General features: G+C 50.6%; 1 protein-coding gene across 3 annotated transcripts in view; it reads right to left on the bottom strand.

Moving 5' to 3' along the window:
* SLC41A3 (solute carrier family 41 member 3) overlaps nucleotides 1–23,439 on the bottom strand; it is a 44,528-nt gene extending 21,089 nt beyond the window's left edge. Inside the window, exons 1-2 of one of the 3 annotated variants that reach the window (XM_083155660.1) lie at nucleotides 23,421–23,439; nucleotides 8,706–9,031 (exon numbers count right to left, since the gene is read on the bottom strand). In XM_083155660.1, the coding sequence (XP_083011786.1) occupies nucleotides 8,706–8,999 (294 nt within the window). In that variant the 5' untranslated portion in view covers nucleotides 9,000–9,031; nucleotides 23,421–23,439. Of the gene's footprint in view, nucleotides 1–8,705; nucleotides 9,032–16,664; nucleotides 16,809–23,420 lie in introns of those variants that run through there. The other 2 variants (XM_083155659.1, XM_083155661.1) reach the window with 2 other exon arrangements.
* Between the last annotated feature and the right edge of the window lie 2,260 nt (nucleotides 23,440–25,699).

Raw genomic sequence — 25,699 nt, 5'->3', positions numbered from 1 at the left:
ACTTTCAGCCCCAACGTTGCTGTGAGATGTGCAAAACATCCGCCAAAAACGCTGGGGCCGAGGAATACGAATCACTGCGGTTATTGCCGGCAAATGATCTGATGTTTAGGTAAATGTGCGCGGCGCTGGCCGTTTTAGCGGACCTTTTGCACATCTCTCAAAGCAATGTTGGCGCTGAAAGGGTTAAGTGGAAGATTTTCGTGAGGCACCGTCTCAGGGCCAGTAGTATCAGGTGGGTGTTCTCTGCAATCTGACAATTTCCTGCCATTTAATACAACTTTTGCATATATCTCACAAAGGGCCTGATTCATCTCTGTTCGCTCGGCTGCGTATACTCGCAGCCCCGCGACCAGGTCAGCGCCGACAATTGAAAGATTTTTCTCCCCCTTCGGGAATAAAAGTCAGCCGAAACTGACTTTTATATCCGCCGGAGTCTACCGAAGACGGGACGGGCACTGGCGTCATTGGCATCGTCCCTATTGCTCTCCCAGGGGAACATCCTGCATTTTCATAAAACGCTGCCCATTCCTCTGCTCCAGTCCTGTTTCCGCCCCCGGCCCTCCCTCCCCGCAACAAACGGCCAGGCGGGTGTGTAACTCGCCAAAGCCGTTCATTGTCTGGGATTGCACATGCGCAGAAATGGGCATGCGCAAACCCCAACCATCGCGGCTGGGGCCAAATTCGTATCACACCTAGTGATCCTGAATCGGCCCCAAAATACAGTGTGTGTGTGTGTGTGTGTGTGATACACCCAGGCGGGGATTCAGTATGAAATCCCGACGGTCAAAATACCGACATTTAAAATCCCGACAAGATCAAAATCCAGACAAGGTCAAAATACCGACATATAGAATGTAGACAGGTGAAAAAGTCAACATGACTTTCGGTTGACAGGTCGCGAGGTCGACATGGGTTTTTTCAGTTTTTTTACCCGAATGTTGACACAGTCGACATTGACACAGTTGGAAGTCAACCGCAGCCCCTTGCATCGCTCCCTTCGCTTGCTATGCTTCGGGCACGGTGCCTTGCTGCGCTCGGCACACTATTTTATTGTCCTACCACGCCCTAGTGGATGGTAGGGCATGAAATACCGCCTGTCGGCACATGTCGGCTCAAAAAACTGTGAAAAAAAACATGTCGACCTCACGACCTGCCGACCGAAAGTCATGTTGACTTTTTCACCTGTCTACATTCTATATGTCGGTATTTTGACCTTGCCTGGATTTTAAATGTCGTTATTTTGACCGTCGGTCAATGGTTGTCGGGATTTTGACCGTCGGGATTTTGACTGCATCCCCCCAGGCGCTGCTAAGAACCATCCCATCAGGAGTGTCTAAGGACAACACAAAAAAAACAACAAAATCTGTCCAATAAATAATGTTTATAACGCTATAAAGTCAGACCACTAACTGCCCTGAGATACAATATAACTGCCCCAATCTTTGGGTTATTACCCTCTATAGAGGACAGGAGTGCCCTAGTCACCGAGTAACCAAATTGGGGGCTATAACATTCTATACAATAATCTCAATGGGGCAGATTTATCAACGAGCGATAGTTCTGTTATCACTCATTACAAATAAGCGATGCTCCAGACATTCAGCCCCTAACTGTCAATTTTCACACACACATGACAGGATCTGATTGGCCGGAGCACCATTTATCACTCGCAATGATTGATAACGGGAATATCACTGGTTGATAAATCCGCCCCAACGTCTGCTATTAGGCGATACTTACTTGAAATATGTCCATCAGCAGGCCAGCCGCCACCAATCCCAACCCGGCCACGAGTAAGGGCAAAACCACCTGGGCAGCTATGGAGAAGAAGCTTTCTGGAATAAACCCATTGGGCGACCTGGAAAGTTTACATTTGAAACCTCTGAGCTTCCCGCCGTAATAGCAGAACTCCAGCTCTAACTGAGTGACCACCATGTCTCTTAGCCCATAACCACCAGGTGCAAAAACGGAATCGGGGGGGGGGGGGGGGGGGGACCTGCAAGACCACCAGGCCGGGGATCAATTCCGAAGGTCGTCGTTCTTCATCCTGGGCTCGTCATGGTGGGAGTTTACGAACCATCTGTAAACAGTTCCGGGGGGCTGAAGTAGATTTCATGCACCTGGTGGACTCATAGGTGGGAAACGGTATAAAGGTCAATTCTTCTCCGAGCCTCAACCATCAGCGAGAGAAACCCGACAGTAGGTTACGAAGACGTTTCCTTCTTTAATATCGCCCTAAGCAAGTGACAACTGCAAAGAACAAGACTGACAAGATCTCAGCAAGGATGACAGGTCCTCAGGCTACAATAGTTATTCCCCAGGGAGCCATGTGGTGGCCACTGATAATATGCTGGTATAGTAAGACAGGCAGTGGCACTATCACTGTACAACAAGGTGTAGAGTCCCGTCATAGAGTAATCAGCCCCACGCCTCCTGCTCTCTATCAGTAGGATGTCAGCACCGCTCTCCTTCTCCAGTTCCCCAGAATAAGCTGCAGATTCAGAGAAGGAGATAGAGGAAGGGGAGAGGTGCAGGGTTCTCCCTCGTAGCTGTGCGTGCTGGGAAGGAGATGCCAGTTGGTAATACCGGGGAGGGGGGGGGGTCAGCTGCGTTCCCGGAGAACGTCCAACCTGCGGCCAGAGATCCTTATCAGCCGTCATCACCTTTTTCTCCTCACCTGGTTTATGAGACTCTGGATAAAGATCTCAGTTTCCAGGGTTTCCCTGAGAGCGCTGGAACTAAGGGTGGAAACCTTCAACGTCGGTAAATAAATTGAAATCCGTGAGACTGGATTTGGAAGTGGTTGAGTGGTTAAAGAAAATGGACACCGGTAAAAAAATCGCCGTAGAGATTACCGCTGAATTTAGGATTGGTCATTGACTATCAGTGGTTACCAAACATTGGGGCTTATTCGCAGATGGACGTAGTTAGCATCATTGCTGCATCTTAGAATGTACGCAAGAGTTGCCGGTTGGTGCCTTGCGTTAAGATTCGCCTCACGTCCGATGGTGCAGCATCAGATCACCTGCATGACTATCGGACAATTCAGGTTACTCCAGTTAAATCATGCGAGTGGAGGCTGACATGCCCCCATTTTGTAAAACATTTCCCCTGGTCAACCTTGCCCCATCAATAAATGGGGTCTATAGATGAGGAAAGAACTTTTACCACAACCGCGTGTGTATTATTGGTTGTATGTTTAGGAAAAATCGAGGGAAATAATTCTTCACCAAAAGAGCAGTATGTACAGTAGGTGGGGTAGAAGGTGGTAGAAGATAATACAGTAGGTGATAGATACAAAACTCTGCTAAATCCTATTTTAATAGAAAGCGCACTGCAGGTGGGGCAGATGTAACATGTGCAAAGAGAGTTAGATTTGGGTGGGGTGTGTTCAAACTGAAATCTAAATTGCAGTGTAATGATAAGGCTGTCTAACATTTTTGGGCTACATGCAAAAGCAGCCAGTATTTACCCTGCAGAGAAACAATATAAAAGTACTTGCAAAGGTTTGTCCCAGACACAGAATTACTTGCGTTATTGCTTTCTGGAATCTGCTCCGCTGTTTGGATTCGTGTCAATGAATAAAGGAGGAAAATACACATTTTTATGCTGCTTCCTTGTTATTTACGTAAAAAGAAAAAATAGGGACAGGAGGGGGGTAAATAAGAGGGGTATAGTGTAGCTCACAGACAATGGGGGAATCTACTAAGAATACGTTTACGATTTTTCGTATTCGTATTCTTAATAGGAATGAATACGACTGCATACGGCTGTTTTAGCCGTATGCAAATTCGTATTCTGGAGGGGAATTTACAAAGCAGTCAAATATGACTGCTTTGTAATCCCCTGATGGCGTATTCATTCGTATGCATTCGTATTAGTGGCCGTATATACAGCCGTTAATATGAATTCGTACAGGCAGTCTGCATGGATCAGGTCAGATCTGTGCAGGCTGCAGTGTGTAAAAAATAGAAAAATTAATAAATAAATTTAAAAAAATGGCGTGCCCCCCCCCCCCCCCCCCCAAAACCAACGAAATAGGGGTTCCCTGTATTTTTTAAAACAAGCCCCAGGGCCGGGCCTGGTTCCCAAAATATGGGGGACAAAATTAATATTTTAAGAACCAGTCCCAGGCCCAACCAGCCAGCAGGGTAATGCCACAGCCAGGGGGAGACTTTTTTATACAAGTACTCTCCGTCAAAGCATTCATTCCTCTGACCGGTCAGCCTGGGCAGGGGTCCTGGGGGAGTGCGGACCCCCCAATTAAGGGGTCCCCCCTCTAGATTTTACCTGCCCACACTGAAGCCTGGTGCTGTACCCGGTACCCCTGGGTGTTGGGTACCGGGCTGATAAAGTGTAAAAAAAATAGAATTATAAACCATTGGCTAAAACTGTGGAACTATGAGTCCCAGCAAGCCTCCCCCGCATGCTGGGACTTGGAGAACCAAAAGACCCAGCATGCAGGACATTAAAGGGCCTGCTGGCACTTGTAGTTCCACAGTAATAGACATAGTAAAAAAAAAAACACACTGACACATGAAAAATAAAACTTTATTACATCCAAAGCCTACACATACGGATACTTACCTTTCTTGAGCCCGTAGGTAGCCCCGGGTCCGGGGGTCCGGCAATCCTGGGTCCCAAGGTCGCTGCTTAGCGTCAGTCAGAATCATCCCCTTGGTCAACTTTTATCTGTATTCCAGTATAACACTAGGTCGACAAGAGGAAGGTCGACATGCATTGGGTTGACATGGGGTTAGGTTGACAGTCAAAAGGTCGACATGGGTTTTTTACTTTTTTTTTCTTGAGCCAACATGTCCTGACAGGCGGTATTTCATGCCCTACCATCCATACTAGGGCGTGGTGGGAGAATATAACAGTGCCCGAAGCACAGTGCGAGGGGACGCAGTACAACGTTATGGCGTCCATGTCGACTGTGTCGACATTTGGGACAAAAAAGTTGGAAAAACCCCATGTTGACCTTTTGACTGTCAACCTTGGGCATGTCTACCTACTGCTTGTATCGACCTAATGACCCTGTCGCCCTAACGCCATGTCCTTGATGCATGTCGACCTTACTCGTCGACCCTATGACTCACACGTTCCCTGGGCACAAATACGTCACTTTAAACTTCCGTTATCAGTACCAGCATAGAACCGGAGAGACGACTCCCTGAGACAGGTGCAGGGCCGGCGTCGGACTGCAGCTTTGGAATTTCCGCTGCACATACTCCGCATGCATGGAAGTAAGTAACCACAACAATGTACCTGTAGCATCACTCAGCCCTGCGGTAAATACCGGCTCACAGGAGGGCAGGGAAATCCCCGGCGGGTCCCTCTTCCTCCTCCTCCTCCCCTATGGGTCAGGTTATAATACATTGTTATTCTATTAGTGGGTCGGTTACTTAGCAGAGCAGGATCACAGACCAGTGACGGACACAGGCCCTTATTCTGGTTGACATGCAAGGCTGCAAATTTCACAACCTTGCGAATCCACCAGTCGCTGCCTGCACAGACACCCCACACACACACACACACACACACACACACACACGGTGCAACTTCCCGCAGGCATGCGAATGGGTGATTTGCATAATCATACATTCGCAGCTTTGCATGATTGCCGACCACCAAGTGATTTTTCAAGCACTCGCAAATCTAAGACACCTCTCTGGTGTCTTACATCTACGAGCGCCTGTACGGGAAATGGGGGGGGGGCAGCTGACATCTGCTGACACAGCTGCCGCCCCCCCGCAATCGTGTCATCGGGGAATTACCATGGGAACGCCCAAGCTTGCTGGTGGCGATATTGGTGTTGTCTTTAGGAAGGCCGCCGGAGCGTGGTCGAAGTGTTGACACATGACCTGACAACTGTCGCTGTGACCCAGGTGAGAGATTAAACTTTTTTAAGCATAATTCAAAGAAGTCCTGGTGAGTGCATTCCGATTTATACCTGATATATATATATATATATCACAGGGGAGATGCCAACAACCAACTCTTATGCTGGGTACACACCAGGACGACTAGGGCCCGATCCCCTCAATCTAGATCCAATTCCGACCAATTGGATGTAGATTGTGTGGTGATTGGGCCCTTTTCTGACCTGCTGTGGACCGATACCGATCCGATGCGCGGTCCCGCGGGACGGTCGGTCGGTCGTTATTGAGATCCTACCTGCTGCAGGTAGGATCTCAATGACGACCATACATCCGGGTGACGACCATACATCGTGAGCGGGTCGTGCCCCCCCCCGCGTCACCGTGAGCGGGTCGGACGAGCCACTGACGACCCGCTCACGATGTGCATCGTGAGCGGGTCGTCCTGGTGTGTACCCTACATTACTGCACAAATCATGGCCGCTTATGGCGATTTTATGGGGATTCTATATAGTAACATTCTACCACTTTTTCATACTGCAGTCTGCCATATATCCACCTGGGGGCACTGTTCTACTAAACTCAATGGCTGAGTTCTATTCTCTTCCCAGTATAACCATTCTGTACCGCTGGTCCTTTCTGGCTGCACTGACAAGTCACTGGCATGGGAGGAGAATATGCTTATCTGATGGCAGCGGGCAAAGTGACCTGGTCACATCGCCAAACAGCGTTAAAGGGACCCCACGTCGGTTTTCAGCATTTTTGCTGAATGACACTGTGGGAAGGATTGCCGTACTATAGGTGACAGGAGGCAGTGTATGCTGATGGCGCACAACGTCACAACTGCCGCAGGAAGGTATGAAGGGTGTATTATCGCTTACAGTGTCGACATGCACAAGGTCATCATTTGTAAAGGTTCAATACGGAAAAGTCAAGACATGAAAAATCGACTTAAAAATTCACTTATTTTGGTGTCAATGTCGACACCTGATAATGTGAACCCCCATTTGGTGTACCGCACCTCCATGTTGCACTCAGCCACGTTACCGTTCCCAATAGACGTATACATGGATGGAGTACGAAAAAGTTCCCAAAATTTACATAATGCCCCCCAAAAAATCATGTTGACATTTTTCTTGTGTGCGTCGACCTCTTAGTGTTGACATATTGACTGTCGACCTAGATTTTGTCTGTCAGCCATCTGAATGGTAGATAAGAGGGAAGGGGGAACAGACGAGATTACACACTGGACAGCTGGATCCATCTGAGCACTAGAATGGTGGCTGAAGTGCCCTTTGGTTGAAAGGCACAGAAGGGGGTCACTGTCTTCCCTGCAAAATACAACACAAATGGGGAATAAGCCCCTTCTGCTCCTGTGCATACAGCCAGACCCTGAACCGGGCATTGGAGGGCAACTGTTCTGACACTTAAAAGCGCCCATACAAGGGGTGACCCGGGTGCTGGGCTATATGAGATTTCACCGTACATATACGCCCTCTCTGCCACCAGGGAGACGATCCACAGACCTGTATATAGGCGCCACCTACTGGACAAATCACCATACAAACTGGTGGAATACACCACTAGAACGCAGCACCTGTCAGGCAGCGCACAGAGGTTCTGTTAAAGCCACAGGAACCTCAAATACTTTTTTCCTAAACTGTGTTTACAGCAGAGGGCTGTGGATCCACAGGTGAATCCATTGTACGCCGACACCATATCAATGACACGAACATGGCTAAAAGGATCTAGATGTCGACAGGGTGTTTAGGTCCACTTGTAAAAGGTTGACCGGTTGTCTGGTCGACATGTACAAACAGCGACAGGACAAAAAAAAGGTTGACATGAAAATGGTCGACACAAATAAAAAAAAGCTGACAATTTTAAAAAAAATGTAAATAATTTTTCACACTATAATACTCCAATAGTATGAAAAATGCCCCAAAAACTAAGTTAATAAAATTGTTGTGTTGGACTTTTGTCCCTGACATTTGAAGAGTCAACATAAGGACCATGTCGACTTTTTGTACCTGCCAATCTAATGTGTGTCGGCCACATGACGTCTCGCTAATGTGTGTATCACCCAGAATAGAGGAATGTATATGTTAGACATGCTGACAGGATAACATGGGGGGTAGGGACCTAGGGACCAAGGCCCTTATTCAGATCTGGTCGCAGTACAAATTTGTTCTCAAAATGGGCAAAACCATGTGTACTGCAGGTGGGGCAGATGTCATATGTGCAGAGAGAGAGAATCAAATTTGGGTGGGGTATGTTGAAACTGAAATCTAAATTGCAGTGTAAAAATAATCCAGCCAGTATTTAATGTACAAACAGCGACAGGACAAAAAAAAGGTCGACATGAAAATGGTCACGATTACACGCAGCCTAGCGAACAGGCCCGAATCAGCCCTTAGTCCTGTGTGATCAAAGACCAAAGAGAAAACACAATAGGGCAGCGCTAATATCCTTAGATGGAAACCATTCAAATATCAACATATAAGAACAATCGGAATGACTTTGCAACAAATGTAATAAAAAAGAATAAAAGCGAACACTGAAGCAGGTGCGGATCATAAATCCACACTCACGCACTATAGGTGAGTCAGCGCTGGGATGCAAATTACTCAATGGGCGCTTATGACATAAATGACAGATAGAGATGCACCACCGCTGCTGAATCAATGCCATCTCCGGTGTCATGATCAGCACGGTGGGATGGACTTTCTGAGGAATGTGGCAGTGTGCGATACGGACACATTATGACAGTCAGGAAGTGATACATTCTCACATATATTTCTTTTGTTTTCTTGTCACTGTTCTTACCTGTACCACATCGAGCACCATACCAGCCATCACCATGCCCAGCCCCGCTAGCAGGTATGGTAACAAGACCTGCAGGGCGATGGAGAGAGAGGACTCATCTCCCGGCCTACGCATGGGGGGCTTTTTCTCTGGGGGCTTCTTCTCTGGAACGAGCGGGACCTCCTCTTCCATGACCTCCCTGGCCAACGCTCTGCTCTCATTCTGTTTGCCCTTTTTCTTGGCTCTTTGTTTGGCTCGCTCCTCATTTTTGGCACGGCCCTCCTTCCTCCTCGGCCGGGTCTCTTCTCCTGTCATGGTGACCTCGCTGGACACACGGATCGTTCACTCTGCAGAGATAATGACAGTGTTTACTTTAGTGTCCCGATTTGGAACCTGCACACGGAGCTCAAAGAAAGGTCCTGTCATTTATTTGTTAGAGCAGTGGGAATTACACAGTAGCAATGGACAACAGGCGCCCGCTGGGGATAGTTGTGGCCCTCTTTTGATCCACCTGTGGTCCTTTCTTGTTTTATTGGCAGATTTATTGTTGTTGCTTGTAAAATGGAGATAAGGGTAATGAGTGGTCCTTATGAGAGGTTAGAGTAGGGATGGCCATCATTGCCATTGCCATCGATGGCAATTCTGCAACTGGCCATCGATAGTGCTAAACTATGCAATGGCTGACCATCGATATTTTTACATATCGATGGTCATCCATTGTGTTTGATTGATTGGCCTGTGGGCCAATCAAAACACGGGGGCAGGGCTTTGCGGGTGTCGGGGGCGGAGCTATGCTCCGTGTCCTGGCACTTTGAAGAAAAAAAAAAAGCAAAACATTGTGTTGCTGTTCCATCGATGGAGAGAAACCATCTGGTTCTCTCCCATCGATGGCAAAAGTATTCAACATCGGCCATGAACCATCGATGATTTAGAATCATCGATGGTCGATGGCTATCCCTACGTTAGAGGGCCTCCCAGAACTTGCCCTAGCTGATTTGATGCCTTAGGCAATATTTTGGTGGTGTCCCCTATCCCTGTCGCTAGTTCCGGACATCACCCATTGCTTATTATTCACATTGCACCACACTGCATTGCTCCTTATTCACATTACACCATGCTGTACAGCTCATTATTCACATTACACCACAATGTATTGTGCCTAATTCACATTACACCAAATGGGTATGGATCATTAGGTCTACAAGATGATGGTCGACAATTAGGTCAACATACTGAAAGGTCAACATGGGTCTAGGTCGACAGGTCATAACATCAACACAAGCATTAGGTTGACATGGGCAAGGTTGACAGTCAAAAGGTCAATGGGGTTTTTCACTGTTTTTTTAACACGAATGTCGACACAGTCGTCATGGACACAGGATAAAGTGCACCGCTTCGCTCGCTATGCTTCGGGCATGGTGCCTCGCTGCGCTCCACACACTATTTTATTCTCCCACCGCACCCTAGTGGATGGTAGGACATGAAATACTGCCTGTCAGCACATGTCGGCTTAAAAAACAGTGAAAAACCCCATGTCTACCTTTTGACTGTTGACTGTTGACCTTGCCCATGTCGACCTAATGATCTGTCGACCTTTCAGCATGTCGACCTAATGGTGTCCACCTAATGACTGTATCCCCACCAAACAGTATTGCTCCTTATTCACATTACACAACAATGTATTGTGCCTAATTCATATTACACCAAACAGTATTGCTCCTTAATTACATTACACAACACTGTATTGCTCCTTAATTACATTACACAACACTGTATTGCTCCTAATTCACATTACACCATACTGTATAGCTCATTATTCACATTACACCACAATGTATTGTGCCTAATTCATATTACACCAAACAGTACATCTCCTTATTTATATTACACAATACTATATTGCTCCTTATTCACAGTACATCACACTGTATTGCTCCTTATTCACATTACACCATGCTGTATAGCTCATTATTCACATTACACCACATTGTATTGTGCTTAATTCACATTACGCCAAACAGTATTGCTCCTTATTCACACTGCGACACACAGTAGTCCCTTTATACACATTATGCCACACAGTAGTGCCCTTTATACACATTATGCCGAAACCTTATACACATAATGCTGGAGGCTGCTGCCTCAGTTTTATTTATTGGTAAAGATAAGCTATTTAGGATGTGTGACAGGCTTTCGTAGGAATATGGCCAAGTGCATTGAAAAACAAATGTATAAATCTCTGGAATGGACAAGAGAAGGAAAGGCAGCTTCATTTCCAGAAAGCTTCTACACACGGAACTGTATGCCTGCATTTCTGAATGGCCTGACACAATCAATTATGCTAGGCGGTGCCAACACCTTGCTAATATTAATATCATGCATGGCGGTGACCAGACAGAATCTCATGCAGGACTCTTCTGCTGACACCCCCGGCCATTCCCCCCGCTAGTCCCACAGATCAAGATATCCAGATCGTTTTCCAGAGGGTGCGTACGATGATCTAAGGAGATAAAAATACACACGCACCTGTTTATAGCACAGCCCTGTATATATATATATATATATATATATATATATATATATATATATATATATATATATATATATAGTGCACAGGGAACATGAGTGATATACTAACGCGTTACATAAGGAGGAACAGGGGTACAAAATGGCTGCTGAGCTAGTTACGTGCAACAGATACATAATGACCCGGTGTGTTCTTTTCATGGTGCATATAAAGTAATGTCGTATTTAAAAAGGCCTTTACCTACAATGTAAAAAGTTTAGACAGATACAGAGACTAATTAACATACATACATCATTTTACAACACGCAATAAGCTAGGAATGGCCATCGGCCATCAAGGTATTATAATCATCAATGGTTTATGGCCGATGTAGAATAGTTTTGCCATCGATATGAGAAAACAATATCAATTGATGGCAATTGATGTTCAATTGATGGCACAGCATAGCCAAATAGGTAATTTATTTCCCTATGGTGCCAGGAGACGGAGCATAGTTCCGCCCCTGTCACCCATGAAGCTCCACCCCCAGGTACTAATTGGCCCATGGGCCAATCAGTCAAAGAAAGGTGATGGCCATCGATATGTAAAACTATTGATGGTCATACATCACATAGTATGCTACCATCAATGACCAGTTGTACTACCACCATCGATGGCAACCATCGATGTTGATCGCACATATGACCATCCTTACTGTAAGCAGGTGAACCAATCAGTAGCTGCTGTTCAACAGAGACTGCAGCTTCTGATCGGTTCATTGAGCACATGAGTTATGTGAGGGTGACAGGGGTGATGTGAGGTTGTAAGAGGCAGAGGGGGTGATGTCAGGGGCACAGGGGTGATATCAAGGTGTCGGCGCACAGGGGTGATATGACAATGTTAGTACACAACGGTGATATCAGGGTGTGGGGGCACAGTAGTGATGTGAGGGTGTCATGGGCACAGGGGTGATGTGGGGGTGTTACGGGCACAAGGGTGATGTGAGGGTGTCATGGGCACAAGGGTGATGTGTGGGTGTCAGGGGCACAGGAGTGATGTGAGGGTGTCAGGGACCGGGGGTGATGTGAGGGTGTCAGGTACACACAGGGGTGATATGGGGGTTTCACGGGCACAGGGGTGATGTGGGGGTGTAAGGGGCACAGGAGTGATGTGGGGGTGTCAGGTACACACAAGGGTAATGTGGGGGTGTCAGGGACACAGGAGTGATGTGGGGGTGTCAGGTACGCACAGGGGTGATGTGGGGGTGTAAGGTACGCACAGGGGTGATGTGGGGGTGTCAGGGAAACACAGGGGTGATGTGAGGGTGTCAGGTACACACAGGGGTGATGTGGGGGTGTCGATTACACACAGGGGTGATGTGGGGGTGTCAGGGGCACAGGGGTGATGTGGGGGTGTCGGGTACACACAGGGGTGATGTGGGGGTGTCGGGTACACACAGGGGTGATGTGGGGGTGTCGGGTACACACAGGGGTGATGTGGGGGTGTCAGGTACACACAGGGGTGATGTGGGGGTGTCAGGGGCACAGGGGTGATGTGGGGGTGTCAGGTACGCACAGGGGTGATGTGGGGGTGTCAGGTACGCACAGGGGTGATGTGGGGGTGTCAGGTGCACAGGGGTGAGGTGGGGGTGTCAGGGACACACAGGGGTGATGTGGGGGTGTCAGGTACACACAGGGGTGATGTGGGGGTGTCAGGGGTACAGGGGTGATGTGGGGGTGTCAGGTGCACAGGGGTGAGGTGGGGGTGTCCGGTACACACAGGGGTGATGTGGGGGTGTCAGGTACACACAGGGGTGATGTGGGGGTGTCAGGTACACACAGGGGTGATGTGGGGGTGTCAGGTACGCACAGGGGTGATGTGGGGGTGTCAGGTACGCACAGGGGTGATGTGAGGGTGTCAGGTACGCACAGGGGTGAAGTGGGGGTGTCAGGGACACACAGGGGTGATGTGGGGGTGTCAGGTACGCACAGGGGTGATGTGGGGGTGTCAGGGACACACAGGGGTGATGTGGGGGTGTCAGGGACACACAGGGGTGATGTGGGGGTGTCAGGTACACACAGGGGTGATGTGGGGGTGTCAGGTATACACAGGGGTGATGTGGGGGTGTCAGGTACACACAGGGGTGATGTGGGGGTGTCAGGTACACACAGGGGTGATGTGAGGGTGTCAGGTACACACAGGGGTGATGTGAGGGTGTCAGGTACGCACAGGAGTGATGTAGGGGTGTCAGGTACGCACAGGGGTGATGTGAGGGTGTCAGGTACACACAGGGGTGATGTGGGGGTGTCAGGTACGCACAGGGGTGATGTGAGGGTGTCAGGTACACACAGGGGTGATCTGGGGGTGTCAGGTACACACAGGGGTGATGTGGGGGTGTCAGGTACACACTGGGGGTGTCAGGTGCACACAGGGGTGATGTGGGGGTGTCAGGGGCACAGGGGTGATGTTGGGGTGTCAGTGGCACAGGGGTGATGTGTGGGGGTGTCGGGTACACACAGGGGTGATGTGGGGGTGTCGGGTACACACAGGGGTGATGTGGGGGTGCCAGGTACACACAGGGGTGATGTGGGGGTGCCAGGTACACACAGGGGTGATGTGGGGGTGTCAGGGACACACAGGGGTGATGTGGGGGTGTCAGGGACACACAGGGGTGATGTGGGGGTGTCAGGTACACACAGGGGTGATGTGGGGGTGTCAGGTACGCACAGGGGTGATGTGGGGGTGTCAGGTACGCACAGGGGTGATGTGAGGGTGTCAGGTACACACAGGGGTGATCTGGGGGTGTCAGGTACACACAGGGGTGATGTGGGGGTGTCAGGTACACACTGGGGGTGTCAGGTGCACACAGGGGTGATGTGGGGGTGTCAGGGGCACAGGGGTGATGTTGGGGTGTCAGTGGCACAGGGGTGATGTGTGGGGGTGTCGGGTACACACAGGGGTGATGTGGGGGTGTCAGGTACACACAGGGGTGATGTGGGGGTGCCAGGTACACACAGGGGTGATGTGGGGGTGTCAGGGACACACAGGGGTGATGTGGGGGTGTCAGGGACACACAGGGGTGATGTGGGGGTGTCAGGTACATACAGGGGTGATGTGGGGGTGTCAAGTACACACAGGGGTGATGTGTGGGTGTCAGGTACACACAGGGATGATGTGGGGGTGTCAGGTACACACAGGGGTGATGTGGGGGGTGTCAGGTACACACAGGGGTGATTTGGGGGTGTCAGGTACACACAGGGGTGATGTGGGGGTGTCAGGTACACACAGGGGTGATGTGGGGGTGTCAGGTACACACAGGGGTGATGTGGGGGTGTCAGGTACACACAGGGGTGATGTGAGGGTGTCAGGTACACACAGGGATGATGTGGGGGTGTCAGGTACACACAGGGGTGATGTGGGGGTGTCAGGTACACACAGGGGTGATTTGGGGGTGTCAGGTACACACAGGGGTGATGTGGGGGTGTCAGGTACACACAGGGGTGATGTGGGGGTGTCAGGTACACACAGGGGTGATGTGGGGGTGTCAGGTACACACAGGGGTGATGTGAGGGTGTCAGGTACACACAGGGGTGATGTGGGGGTGTCAGGGGCACAGGGGTGATGTGAAGGTGTCAGGGGCACAGGAGTGATGTGGGGGTGTCAGGTACACACAGGGGTGATGTGGGGGTGTCAGGTACACACAGGGGTGATGTGGGGGTGTCAGGTACACACAGGGGTGATGTGGGGGTGTCAGGTACACACAGGGGTGATGTGGGGGTGTCAGGTACACACAGGGGTGATGTGAGGGTGTCAGGTACACACAGGGGTGATGTGGGGGTGTCAGGTACGCACAGGGGTGATGTGAGGGTGTCAGGTACGCACAGGGGTGATGTGGGGTGTCAGGTGCACACAGGGGTGATGTGGGGGTGTCAGGGGCACAGGGGTGATTTCGGGGTGTCAGGGGCACAGGGGTGATGTGTGGGGGTGTCGGGTACACACAGGGGTGATGTGGGGGTGTCGGGTACACACAGGAGTGATGTGGGGGTGCCAGGTACACACAGGTGTGATGTGGGGGTGTCAGGTACACACAGGGGTGATGTGGGGGTGTCAGGTACACACAGGGGTGATGTGGGGGTGTCAGGGGCACAGGGGTGATGTGGGGGTGTCAGGTACGCACAGGGGTGATGTGGGGTTGTCAAGTACGCACAGGGGTGATGTGGGGGTGTCAGGTACACACAGGGGTGATGTGGGGTGTCAGGTACGCACAGGGGTGATGTGAGGGTGTCAGGTACACACAGGGGTGATGTGGGGGTGTCAGGTACACACAGGGGTGATGTGGGGGTGTCAGGTACACACAGGGGTGATGTGGGGGTGTCGGGTACACACAGGGGTGATGTGGGGGTGTCGGGTACACACAGGGGTGATGTGGGGGTGTCGGGTACATACAGGGGTGATGTGGGGGTGTCGGGTACACACAGGGGTGATGTGGGGGTGTCAGGGACACACAGGGGTGATGTGAGGGTGTCAGGGGAACACAGGGGTGATGTGGGGGTGTCGGGTGCACACAGGGGTGATGTGGGGGTGTCGGGTACACACAGGGGTGATGTGGGGGTGTCAGGTACACACAGGGGTGATGTGGGGGTGTCGGGTACACACAGGGGTGATGTGGGGGTGTCGGGTACACACAGGGGTGATGTGAGGGTGTCGGGTACACACAGGGGTGATGTGGGGGTGTCAGGTACACACAGGGGTGATGTGGGGGTGTTAGGTACACACAGGGGTGATGTGAGGGTGTCAGGTACACACAGGGGTGATGTGAGGGTGTCAGGTACACACAGGGGTGATGTGAGGGTGTCAGGTACACACAGGGGTGATGTGGGGGTGTCAGGGGCACAGGGGTGATGTGGGGGTGTCAGGTACGCACAGGGGTGATGTGGGGGTGTCAGGTACACACAGGGGTGATGTGGGGGTGTCAGGTACATACAGGGGTGATGTGGTGGTGTCAGGTACACACAGGGGTGATGTGGGGGTGTCAGGTACATACAGGGGTGATGTGGGGGTGTCAGGTACACACAGGGGTGATGTGGGGGAGTCAGGGGCACAGGGGTGATGTGGGGGTGTCAGGGGCACACAGGGGTGATGTGGGGGTGTCAGGTACACACAGGGGTGATGTGGGGGAGTCAGGGGCACAGGGGTGATGTGGGGGTGTCAGGTACACACAGGGGTGATGTGGGGGTGTCAGGTACACACAGGGGTGATGTGGGGGTGTCGGGGGGGGGGTTACTGTTACACAGTGTAATGGAGGCAGGAATAGTAGCGGGCGTCGGGTGAGGAGGTCACAGACGGCAGGAGGGGGGGGGGGGGGGGAGAAGCACCGGGGAGGGGACAGCCCCCGGTAACGTGGCGGGTGAGAGCCGCTGCCAGGGGGAGGGACCCGGGACATCCATGACGCCGCCTCTTTCTCGTTTACATACCCGGGTCCAGCCAGAGCCTCACGGGGGCCGAGGCGGGAGATGCGGGGGGGTCATTCCGTGCGGGGCCGGGGCCCGGGGTCTTCTGCTTCCCAGATAATAAAATACGGGAGGAGGATCCGGGGGAGGTGACCCGACCATGCCCTATTCCTCCCGGGGAGGGACACCGGCAACATCCTCATATATAGGGTGTGTGTACTGTACTATCATGTATGTACTATTCTAGTCGTCATGTATGTCCTGTATGTACTGTAGTATCTTCATGTATGTGCTGTATGTACTGTATTATCGTCATGTATGTGCTGTGTGAGGTCATATGTGTCCTGTATGTACTGTATTATCGTCATGTGTGTGATGTGTGAGGTCATGTATGTGTTGTATGATGTCATATATGTGATGTATGTACTGTAGTATCATGTATGTACTATACTAATCGCCATGTATGTCCTGTATGTACTGTCATATTGTTATGTATGTGCTGTGTGACGTCATGTATGTGCTGTATGTAGTATCCTCATGTATGTGCTATATGTACTGTATTATCATCATCTATGTGATGTGTGACGTCATATATGTGTTTTATGTACTGTAGTATCATGTATGTGCTATACTAGTTGTCATGTACTGTAGTATCGTTATGTATGTGCTGTAGTATCATGTATGTTCTGTACTAGTAGTCATGTACTGTAGTGTCGTTATGTATGTGCTGTAGTACACCCATCTATACACTGTAGCCTTTGCACACATACAACATATATAATATTGATTATTTATTCAGAACTGCCACCACATTCTTAGCCACATAATACATATAACTAGCATGTTCTGTATGGCATGACCTAAAGGCCCCATGTCCTAAGGACAGGTCTGACCCAATTCCCCTGAGCCTCCCCGGCAGCTCCCCAGGAGAGCTCACTTACCATATGGCACGTCATGTGCCATTTTTACATGCGATAAATCGGACATCTAATTATACATCGAAAACAAAAAAGCAATTCAATTACCAATTCTTAACCCCTGGCAACATCCAGTTCATAGCATTCAGTACAGAACCCACATGTGCAAAAATCCCATACAGTCCACGCCGGTTTCCAGGCGTTTGCCTTTGAAGCCACCCTTATCGCCCTGCCCGCACAGATCTGGGCACATGATGTAGATTACAAACTTTCAACGATAACCTACTACCCACTTATCGCTGATCGCTCCCCGAGGAAACGGCCGTGCTGCGGCTTATCAGGTATATTGTCGCAAAATTCTCAAAAACAACCCCCGTTTAAAAGGGAAAATGAAGCTGCCGAAGAACAGAGGTTTCACTATTTTTTTTTTTTGGGGGGGGGGGGGGTTTATAATAGGATATTGTTGTTTGACTCACAATTGAGATGATGGTAAATCGGATATTACATGCCGTCAGTTTGAAAATGATTAAAAGAGTTCTCCAGAATAATGTAAGTCATGGAATTAGGCCCTAAGGGGTCATTCAGAGCTGATCGCTGTTGTGAGGATTTGTACGGCGATCGATTATCATGGGCATGTGTAGGGATCACTGTATGCAAGACCTCGGGTATGGATCATGGGGTCTACCCAATTAGGTCAATTACTATCAGTCGAAACATAAAATAGGTGGAAATGGGAAAGGTTGATACAAGCAATTGGTCGACATGAAAAAGGTCAACATGCATTTTCACATTTTTTGGAGTATAGACTTATGTCCACATGGACACCATTTAATTGTACTGCATCTCCTCGTCGGTAAAAATCGATGGCCCGATATGACGTTAGATATAAATTCCTATATTAATGCATTATGTGTGGCTGCACATACAGTGATGCTTCGTTTATGCAGCAGGGAAAATCTGATCCACATGACAGAATACTTAACGTTCTGCGGTAGATTAACGAGATGTCACTAAGCTGATGACCGTGTACGTGGAGTCACTTGCTGTTCGTGCCTTTGTTAATTATAGTTCTAGCCTGAACGCACACAGCACCGAGCAGCCTCCGCCACCCACATCACTAGGTCAGACAAGTGGCTGAAGAGACCCACTTCAGTGTAAGGAGGGGTACAGCCCCCACCGCCCCGTATACTCAAGGCTAATGCTCCTTCCTCAGCTGGCAACTCTGTCATCTGATCCTTACTAAATGTGGTCAGTTGTATCATTGGGAGGCACGCCGTGCCTAAATGCCTCTGTGACGGCTCCGGCTGATGTGCAAAAACGAATATCTTTTTTGGTGCATACACAAGTTATTTTGTTTCTGTGTAGGGTAAATACTGGCTGCTTTATTTTTACACTGCAATATAGATCTCACTTTGAAGTAAAACCCCACCCAAATCTAATTATCTCTGCACAAGTAACATCTGCCCCACCTGCAGTGCACATGGTTTTGTCCATCGGATTTTGTCAGAAAGAGTGAACTAGAATAACCCCCTATATGGGTCATGTATGTACTGAGTATGCATGGATATATAACATGTGGCATATAGAGTGAGAGTATAATTAGACCCCACGTCAGCTGCTGGGTATAGTAGATGTGGGGGTGGAGGATGCAGGCCTGGAACTGATCCCTTTGCCCATTCCCTCTGTCACCTGGGGGTAATTACCTGAATGTATTTTGTGATAGGTGAATCACTAGTGTTGCAGGATGCTGGCTCCCAGGTAGTGAAGGTAATAAAGTTCTGGTACCTGCGAGTGTCGGAGGTGGCTCATCCAGCCCGGGGGATTGCTGCGGCCAGCCTGCGGGATAGAGTATCAGTGACAAGTGACGACGAGGTTGTACAGCTGCTCTCTGATGGGGCCACATTCTCCGCGTCAGAGCTAGTGTGGCCGGGTTAGATTTCTGCCACCTCAGCTCTACCTTCTTTTTACACAACCAAGTGGGAATCGGAGCGGGACACGCGTAGTGATGGGATTCTGGGAGAGTTATAAACAGGCCACAGCGAGCGCCCGCCTGCTCCTGTCCTCTCATCTGCAGAACTTACATGTGTGTGTCATTGCCACTTGTCTGTGTACGGAGACAGTACACGGTCAGCGGTCAGATCCACTTATACGCCTTATAGTATTGTACACAATGCCTGCAATCGATGTCAGCACTGACTGGGCCTGAAAGATTAAACTCAGTCATAACCCAAGGGTAGCTTATCTGTGGCACTCTAGGTGCTGTGGAACTACACATCCCAGCATGCCCCGTCACAGTTTTTTGTGTTCAAGTCAGAGGCACTTTAAGAGAGGAGGTTATTACAGGGGTAGTCAATCCGGGATACGGTCATTAGGTCTACAGCATGATGGTCGACATGGGTCAATGTCGACGGGTCATTAGGTCAACACAAGCATTAGGTTGACATGGGCAAGGTCGACAGCTCAAAGGACGACATGGGATTTTTCACTATTTCTTGAGCCGACATGTGCCGACAGGCGGTATTTCTTGCCCTACCATCCACTAGGGCGTGGCGGTAGAATAAAATAGTGTGCTGAGCGTAGTGAGGCACCGTACCCAAAGCATGGCGAGGGGACGCGGTGCACCTTAAACTGTGTGCATGTCGACATTCGGGCAAGAAAAACTGTGAAAAACCTTTTGACTGTTGACTTTGCCCATGTCGAACTAATGCTTGTGTTGGCCTGATGACATGTTGACCTAGACCCATGTTGACCTAATGGTGTCGACCTACTTGCTGTAGACCAAAATGATCCATACCCATCAATAGGTCGTTATTGTTAAACTAAACATCCCAACAGGCCAGAACCACAATGCCAGAGAGGAGGGGGCCCAATCAGAGCCTGCACGTGGGCCCCCTCCTCTCCGGCATTGTGCCAGAGTCTAATGCAGATGAGCAGGGCTACGGGAACATGGCGCCTGCACCACTTTCCCTGGGAAACCTCTACTACGCTTGCGTGAATCAGTGGTGAGCATCATTACATAGGCGCAGGGTGTGCAGTGAGGGGGCATGGCACACCTTGCACCCATTATAAACATGAAAGTGGTTCGGGCCTGTTGGGATGTGGAGTTCAACAATAACGACGGATAGACTACCCATGTAATCACCTTCTCTCCTCACTTACCCATTTTGTTGGCTGCCCCCCTTTCACATTACACCAGAGACCAGGGAAATTCCCAGGCCATCTCCTTTCAGGCATAGCCGGGTCTGTCCTGGCATTCTATCAGCCAGGACTGCCATACAGCTGTCATACACACACACATATATATGTTATATACTACACACGCGTCAAACTCATACATGTCACACACACGTCATACACAAGCACAGACCTCTTCTCTAGTTGCCACGCTTCACCATGACGGGCAGCCAGTGTACACCAGGCCTCAGCAGGATGCCCCGCCCCCTTGTGGCAGTTCAACGGCCTCTCAGAAGCTTCTAGCTGCAACCCCACAGTAAAATGCCAGGTCACACCGTTCAGACTTAAAGGTGCCCATACACATTACAATTATTGTATACAATATCGCATACAGCAGGTAGCAGGGGTCTCGCAAATCGCGGGAGGGGGGGCGTGTGGGTCCCGCGATTCGCGGCAGGGGGGGTCCTGCGAGTCGCGGGGGTCCCTCGAAACGCGGAAGGGGGGGGGAGTAATGGTGGCTGTGGAGTAATGGTGGATGGTGGGCGTGTACTGTAGCCCTGGCTGGGCGGGGGGAGGTGATGTCAAGGGGGTGGAATGTTATACACATAAAACACTGGTCTTTTCCTGGGGGGGGGGGGGGGGGGGGGGGCGTGGTCATATGACACAAGGAGAGTGGCCACATGACAAAACTTTATGCCCCCAGTGCCAGATATGCCCACCACAGTGCCAAACATCATATGCCCCCCACAGTGCCAAACATCATATGCCCCCACAGTGCCAAACATCATATGCCCCCCACAGTGCCAAACATCATATGCCCCCCACAGTGCCAAACATCATATGCCCCCCACAGTGCCAAACATCACATGCCCCTCAAAGTGCCAAACATATGCCCCCCACAGTGCCAAACATCATATGCCCCCACAGTGCCAAACATATGCCCACACCTATGCTGGAGGGCCCAGCTTCCTAACCAAAGGGCCCACCTAGAGGGCCAGGAGGGCCCAACAAACAAATGAGCCACGAGCCAAGAGGGCCCGACTAATGCGCACACAGGCCAGAAGGGCCTGAATTTGCCCACGGGCCTAGTGCCCGACACCCGGTGGTCTAGGGTGGATGGAGGGTAGGAGGCCAAAGGCCACTACCTGGTGTTGGGAGAGGCCGCTGGGGGGAGCTTCGTCAGCTCTTTTGCTTCCCACCCCCGCTGGACTCTCCGGCGCCATCTTCTTTTTTCTTGCAGAAGGCGCCGGAGATCTTCTGTCTTGATCCCGGCGTCTTCTGGCCTCTTCAGCGGTGCCGTAACTCTTCTCCCCGCCGCCGTCTTCTGCGCCATCCTCCGGCGGCTTCTCGCGTCTTCAGGAGCGCTCCGCCGGCGTGGAGAAGACTTTTCGCCCTCCCGCTGGCGTCTGATGTCAGATGCCGGGGGCAGGGCGGAAACGGCGCGGCGAGTGCTGATTGGCTCGCCGCGGCCGTTTCCTATTGGCCGCCGATGCGGCGTTTTGAATTTGGCAGCCGAATTGGCGCCAAATTCAAAACCCCGCTTTGCAGACGGGATGGGAGCCGCAATTTACAGCGCGGCGAGCCGCGGGTTTGCCACCGCTGCTATAGACCATCTACTGATACATATTAATACTGTATTTCATACAGTATCCAGTGTATAAAAAGACCAATTTTCAGGGCTGTTAGCCCCCGTACTTACTCTAATGCGCTGCAGAGAGGCAGATTTTGGATTGCCCGTATCAGTTACACCTCCACGTACCTGCCCTGCATCAGTTACACCTTCACGTACCTGCCCTGCATCAGTTACACCTCCACGTACCTGCCCTGCATCAGTTACACCTCCACCTACCTGCCCGGCATCAATTACACCTCCACCTACCTGCCCCGCATCAGTAACACCTCCACCTACCTGCCCCGCATCAGTTACACCTCCACCTACCTGCCCCGCATCAGTTACACCTCCACCTACCTGCCCCGCATCAGTTACACCTCCACCTACCTGCACCGCATCAGTAACACCTCCACCTTCCTGCCCCGCATCAGTTACACCTCCACCTTCCTGCCCCGCATCAGTTACACCTCCACCTATCTGCCCCGCATCAGTTACACCTCCACCTATCTGCCCCCTGCCCGCATCAGTTACACCTCCACCTACCTGCCCTGCATCAGTTACACCTCCACCTACCTGCACCGCATCAGTAACACCTCCACCTTCCTGCCCCGCATCAGTTACACCTCCACCTTCCTGCCCCGCATCAGTTACACCTCCACCTATCTGCCCCGCATCAGTTACACCTCCACCTATCTGCCCCCTGCCCGCATCAGTTACACCTCCACCTACCTGCCCTGCATCAGTTACACCTCCACCTACCTGCTCCGCATCAGTAACACCTCCATCTACCTGCCTCGCATCAGTTACACCTCCACCTACCTGCCCCGCATCAGTTACACCTCCACCTATCTGCCCCGCATCAATTACACCTCCACCTACCTGCCCCGCATCAGTTACACCTCCACCTACCTGCCCCGCATCAGTAACACCTCCACCTACCTGCCCCGCATCAGGTACACCTCCACATACCTGCCCCGCATCAGTTACACCCCTTCATTGGTCATATTAAACTATTTAAATCCCTCCAAGTGCATGATTATCCAATGGGAAGGCTGCACCACATACCAACATTTGTACCTTAAAATAAAGATTCTCCAGCCCGCTTCATCTGCTCAGGGAGGTGTGCGCACGAAAAAAAAAGGGAAGTCCATCAAGTTTGATGCTGGATCTCCAGTGCCAGCGGCTGCCGGGACCCAACTGGCACCTAACTGATTTCACCACTATAGATGAAATGCAGCAACAGCACCACCTAGAGGCATTTAAGTTAACTACAGTGATTATTAATATTTTTTTAAACAAGTATAAAGTTTGAGCACAAAACAAGGATATTATTATGGACATTTATAACAATTGATGTTTGGAAATACATTTTTTTGTGTTGATTTTGTTGCAGATTTTATCCATTTATAAAGATAAGAGAAATCGGACCTAGGCTTAGTGAATCTGCATTTTGCCGACCTCAATAGCTGCATTTGCCCAACCACAGGCGAGGTGTGAGGTGAGTGGAGGAGAAATAAGGGTACACAGTCGTACGGTCGACAGTCAAAAGGTTGACATGGGGTTTTTCACTGTTTCTTGAGCTGACATGTGCCGACAGGCAGTATTTCATGCCCTACCATCCATTAGGGCATGGTGGGAGAATAAAATAGTATGCCCGAAGCATCGCGAGCGATGCAAGGGGCTGCGGTTGACTTCCAACTATGTCCATGTCGACACGGGTCAAAAAACAATAAAAAACCCATGTCGACCTGTTGACCTAACGCTATGTCGACCTAATCCCATGATGACCTAGACACCTGTCGACCTTCAACCATGTCGACCTAGAACCCCGTTGACCTAGTTGCATGTCGACCTAAATGTGGTCGATAAAACAATCCACACCCGAAATAAGGCATTAGTAGTGTTTTCATATATATTACTGACATTTATCCCCAAGTCTCAGAAATACATTTCCATGAAATAGTGTTATAGCAAAATATCACCAGTAGGTGGCAATGTTGTGTCACAATCTTCTGATTGGATCACGTTAGTTTGGTGGCATCTCTGCTCTGTCCCTTACACTGCATGGTGTGGTGACAGCTCCACTCTGTCCCTTACACTGCATGGTGTGGTGGCAGCTCCGCTCTGTCCCTTACACTGCATGATGTGGTGGCAGCTCCGCTCTGTCCCTTACACTGCATGGTGTGGTGGCAGCTCCGCTCTGTCCCTTACACTGCATGATGTGGTGGCAGCTCTGTCCCTTACACTGTAGGATGTGGTGACAGCTCCGCTCTGTCCCTTACACTGTATGATGTGGTGGCAGCTCCGCTCTGTCCCTTACACTGCATGATGTGGTGGCAGCTCCGCTCTGTCCCTTACACTGCATGGTGTGGTGGCAGCTCTGCTCTGTCCCTTACACTGCATGATGTGGTGGCAGCTCCGCTCTGTCCTTTACACTGCATGATGTGGTGGCAGCTCCGCTCTGTCCCTTACACTGCATGATGTGGTGGCAGCTCCGCTCCGTCCCTTACACTGAATGATGTGGTGCCAATCCCGGGATTTCAGAATTAGACTGCGCCGTCTAATGCCTGGCAGTGTCTGAGCACTCACTCCGACACTGCCCGGCTTCTCCCGTCCTCTGCTACGTTGCTCTACGCAGGATGACATAGTCACAGGTTACGGTGCACAGGCCACTGAGCCGTTCTGTCTGCCCCCAAGTGCACCGCCTGTATGCTATCCCGGCACGGATGTCACCCCCTCCTAGACGCACCACCTGTACCACTGTCCTGGCGCAGCTCCATGGCCCAGCTCCCAAACATCCACCCATCCTCCCGGCTAAGCGCAGCCCACTGGCCAGGCTCCCTGCTGCACCTGCCCAGCAACACAGGTAATTATGTGGGGCAGCCAGACATTTTTTTTTTTTTTTTAGGGAAGCCAATCCCTGGATTCTGGGAATCCTGGGATTGAGCATTTTTTTTATCTCAAATTCCGAGATTGAAAACATGCCCCTGGTTTGGCATCCCTAGTACTGAACAGCAGCAGTTCACAGTTACCTACTCGCCCGCTTCCTGAGTGAAGTGAGTGGTCCGGGCAGCCTACCAACGCATTTCGCTTGGGCAGGGCTTTGAAGGTGCCACGCCTCCTGCCCCTATAGCCAAGGAGAACTTAAATGTCAGCAAGTGTGATCATACCTCCTAACAACATGATATCCCAATGTGAGGCCCCCGAACACCAGAAAGTTGGGCAAGTCTCCGGCATCTCCCTTCAGTCCCCTGCACCACCACACCTCGGCCATCTACAATAAAGCATGTGGGAGGGCTGATGGGCACTGAAACGCACGCCCGGGACTTTCCCATCAGACGGATCATCTCCATGAC

Source organism: Crinia signifera, chromosome 8 (assembly GCF_055691185.1).
Source record: "Crinia signifera chromosome 8, ASM5569118v1, whole genome shotgun sequence".
Taxonomy (NCBI): Eukaryota; Metazoa; Chordata; class Amphibia; order Anura; family Myobatrachidae; genus Crinia; species Crinia signifera.
The sequence above is the reverse complement of the archived record's forward strand: the minus strand, read 5'-3'. Positions and strand labels throughout refer to the sequence as shown.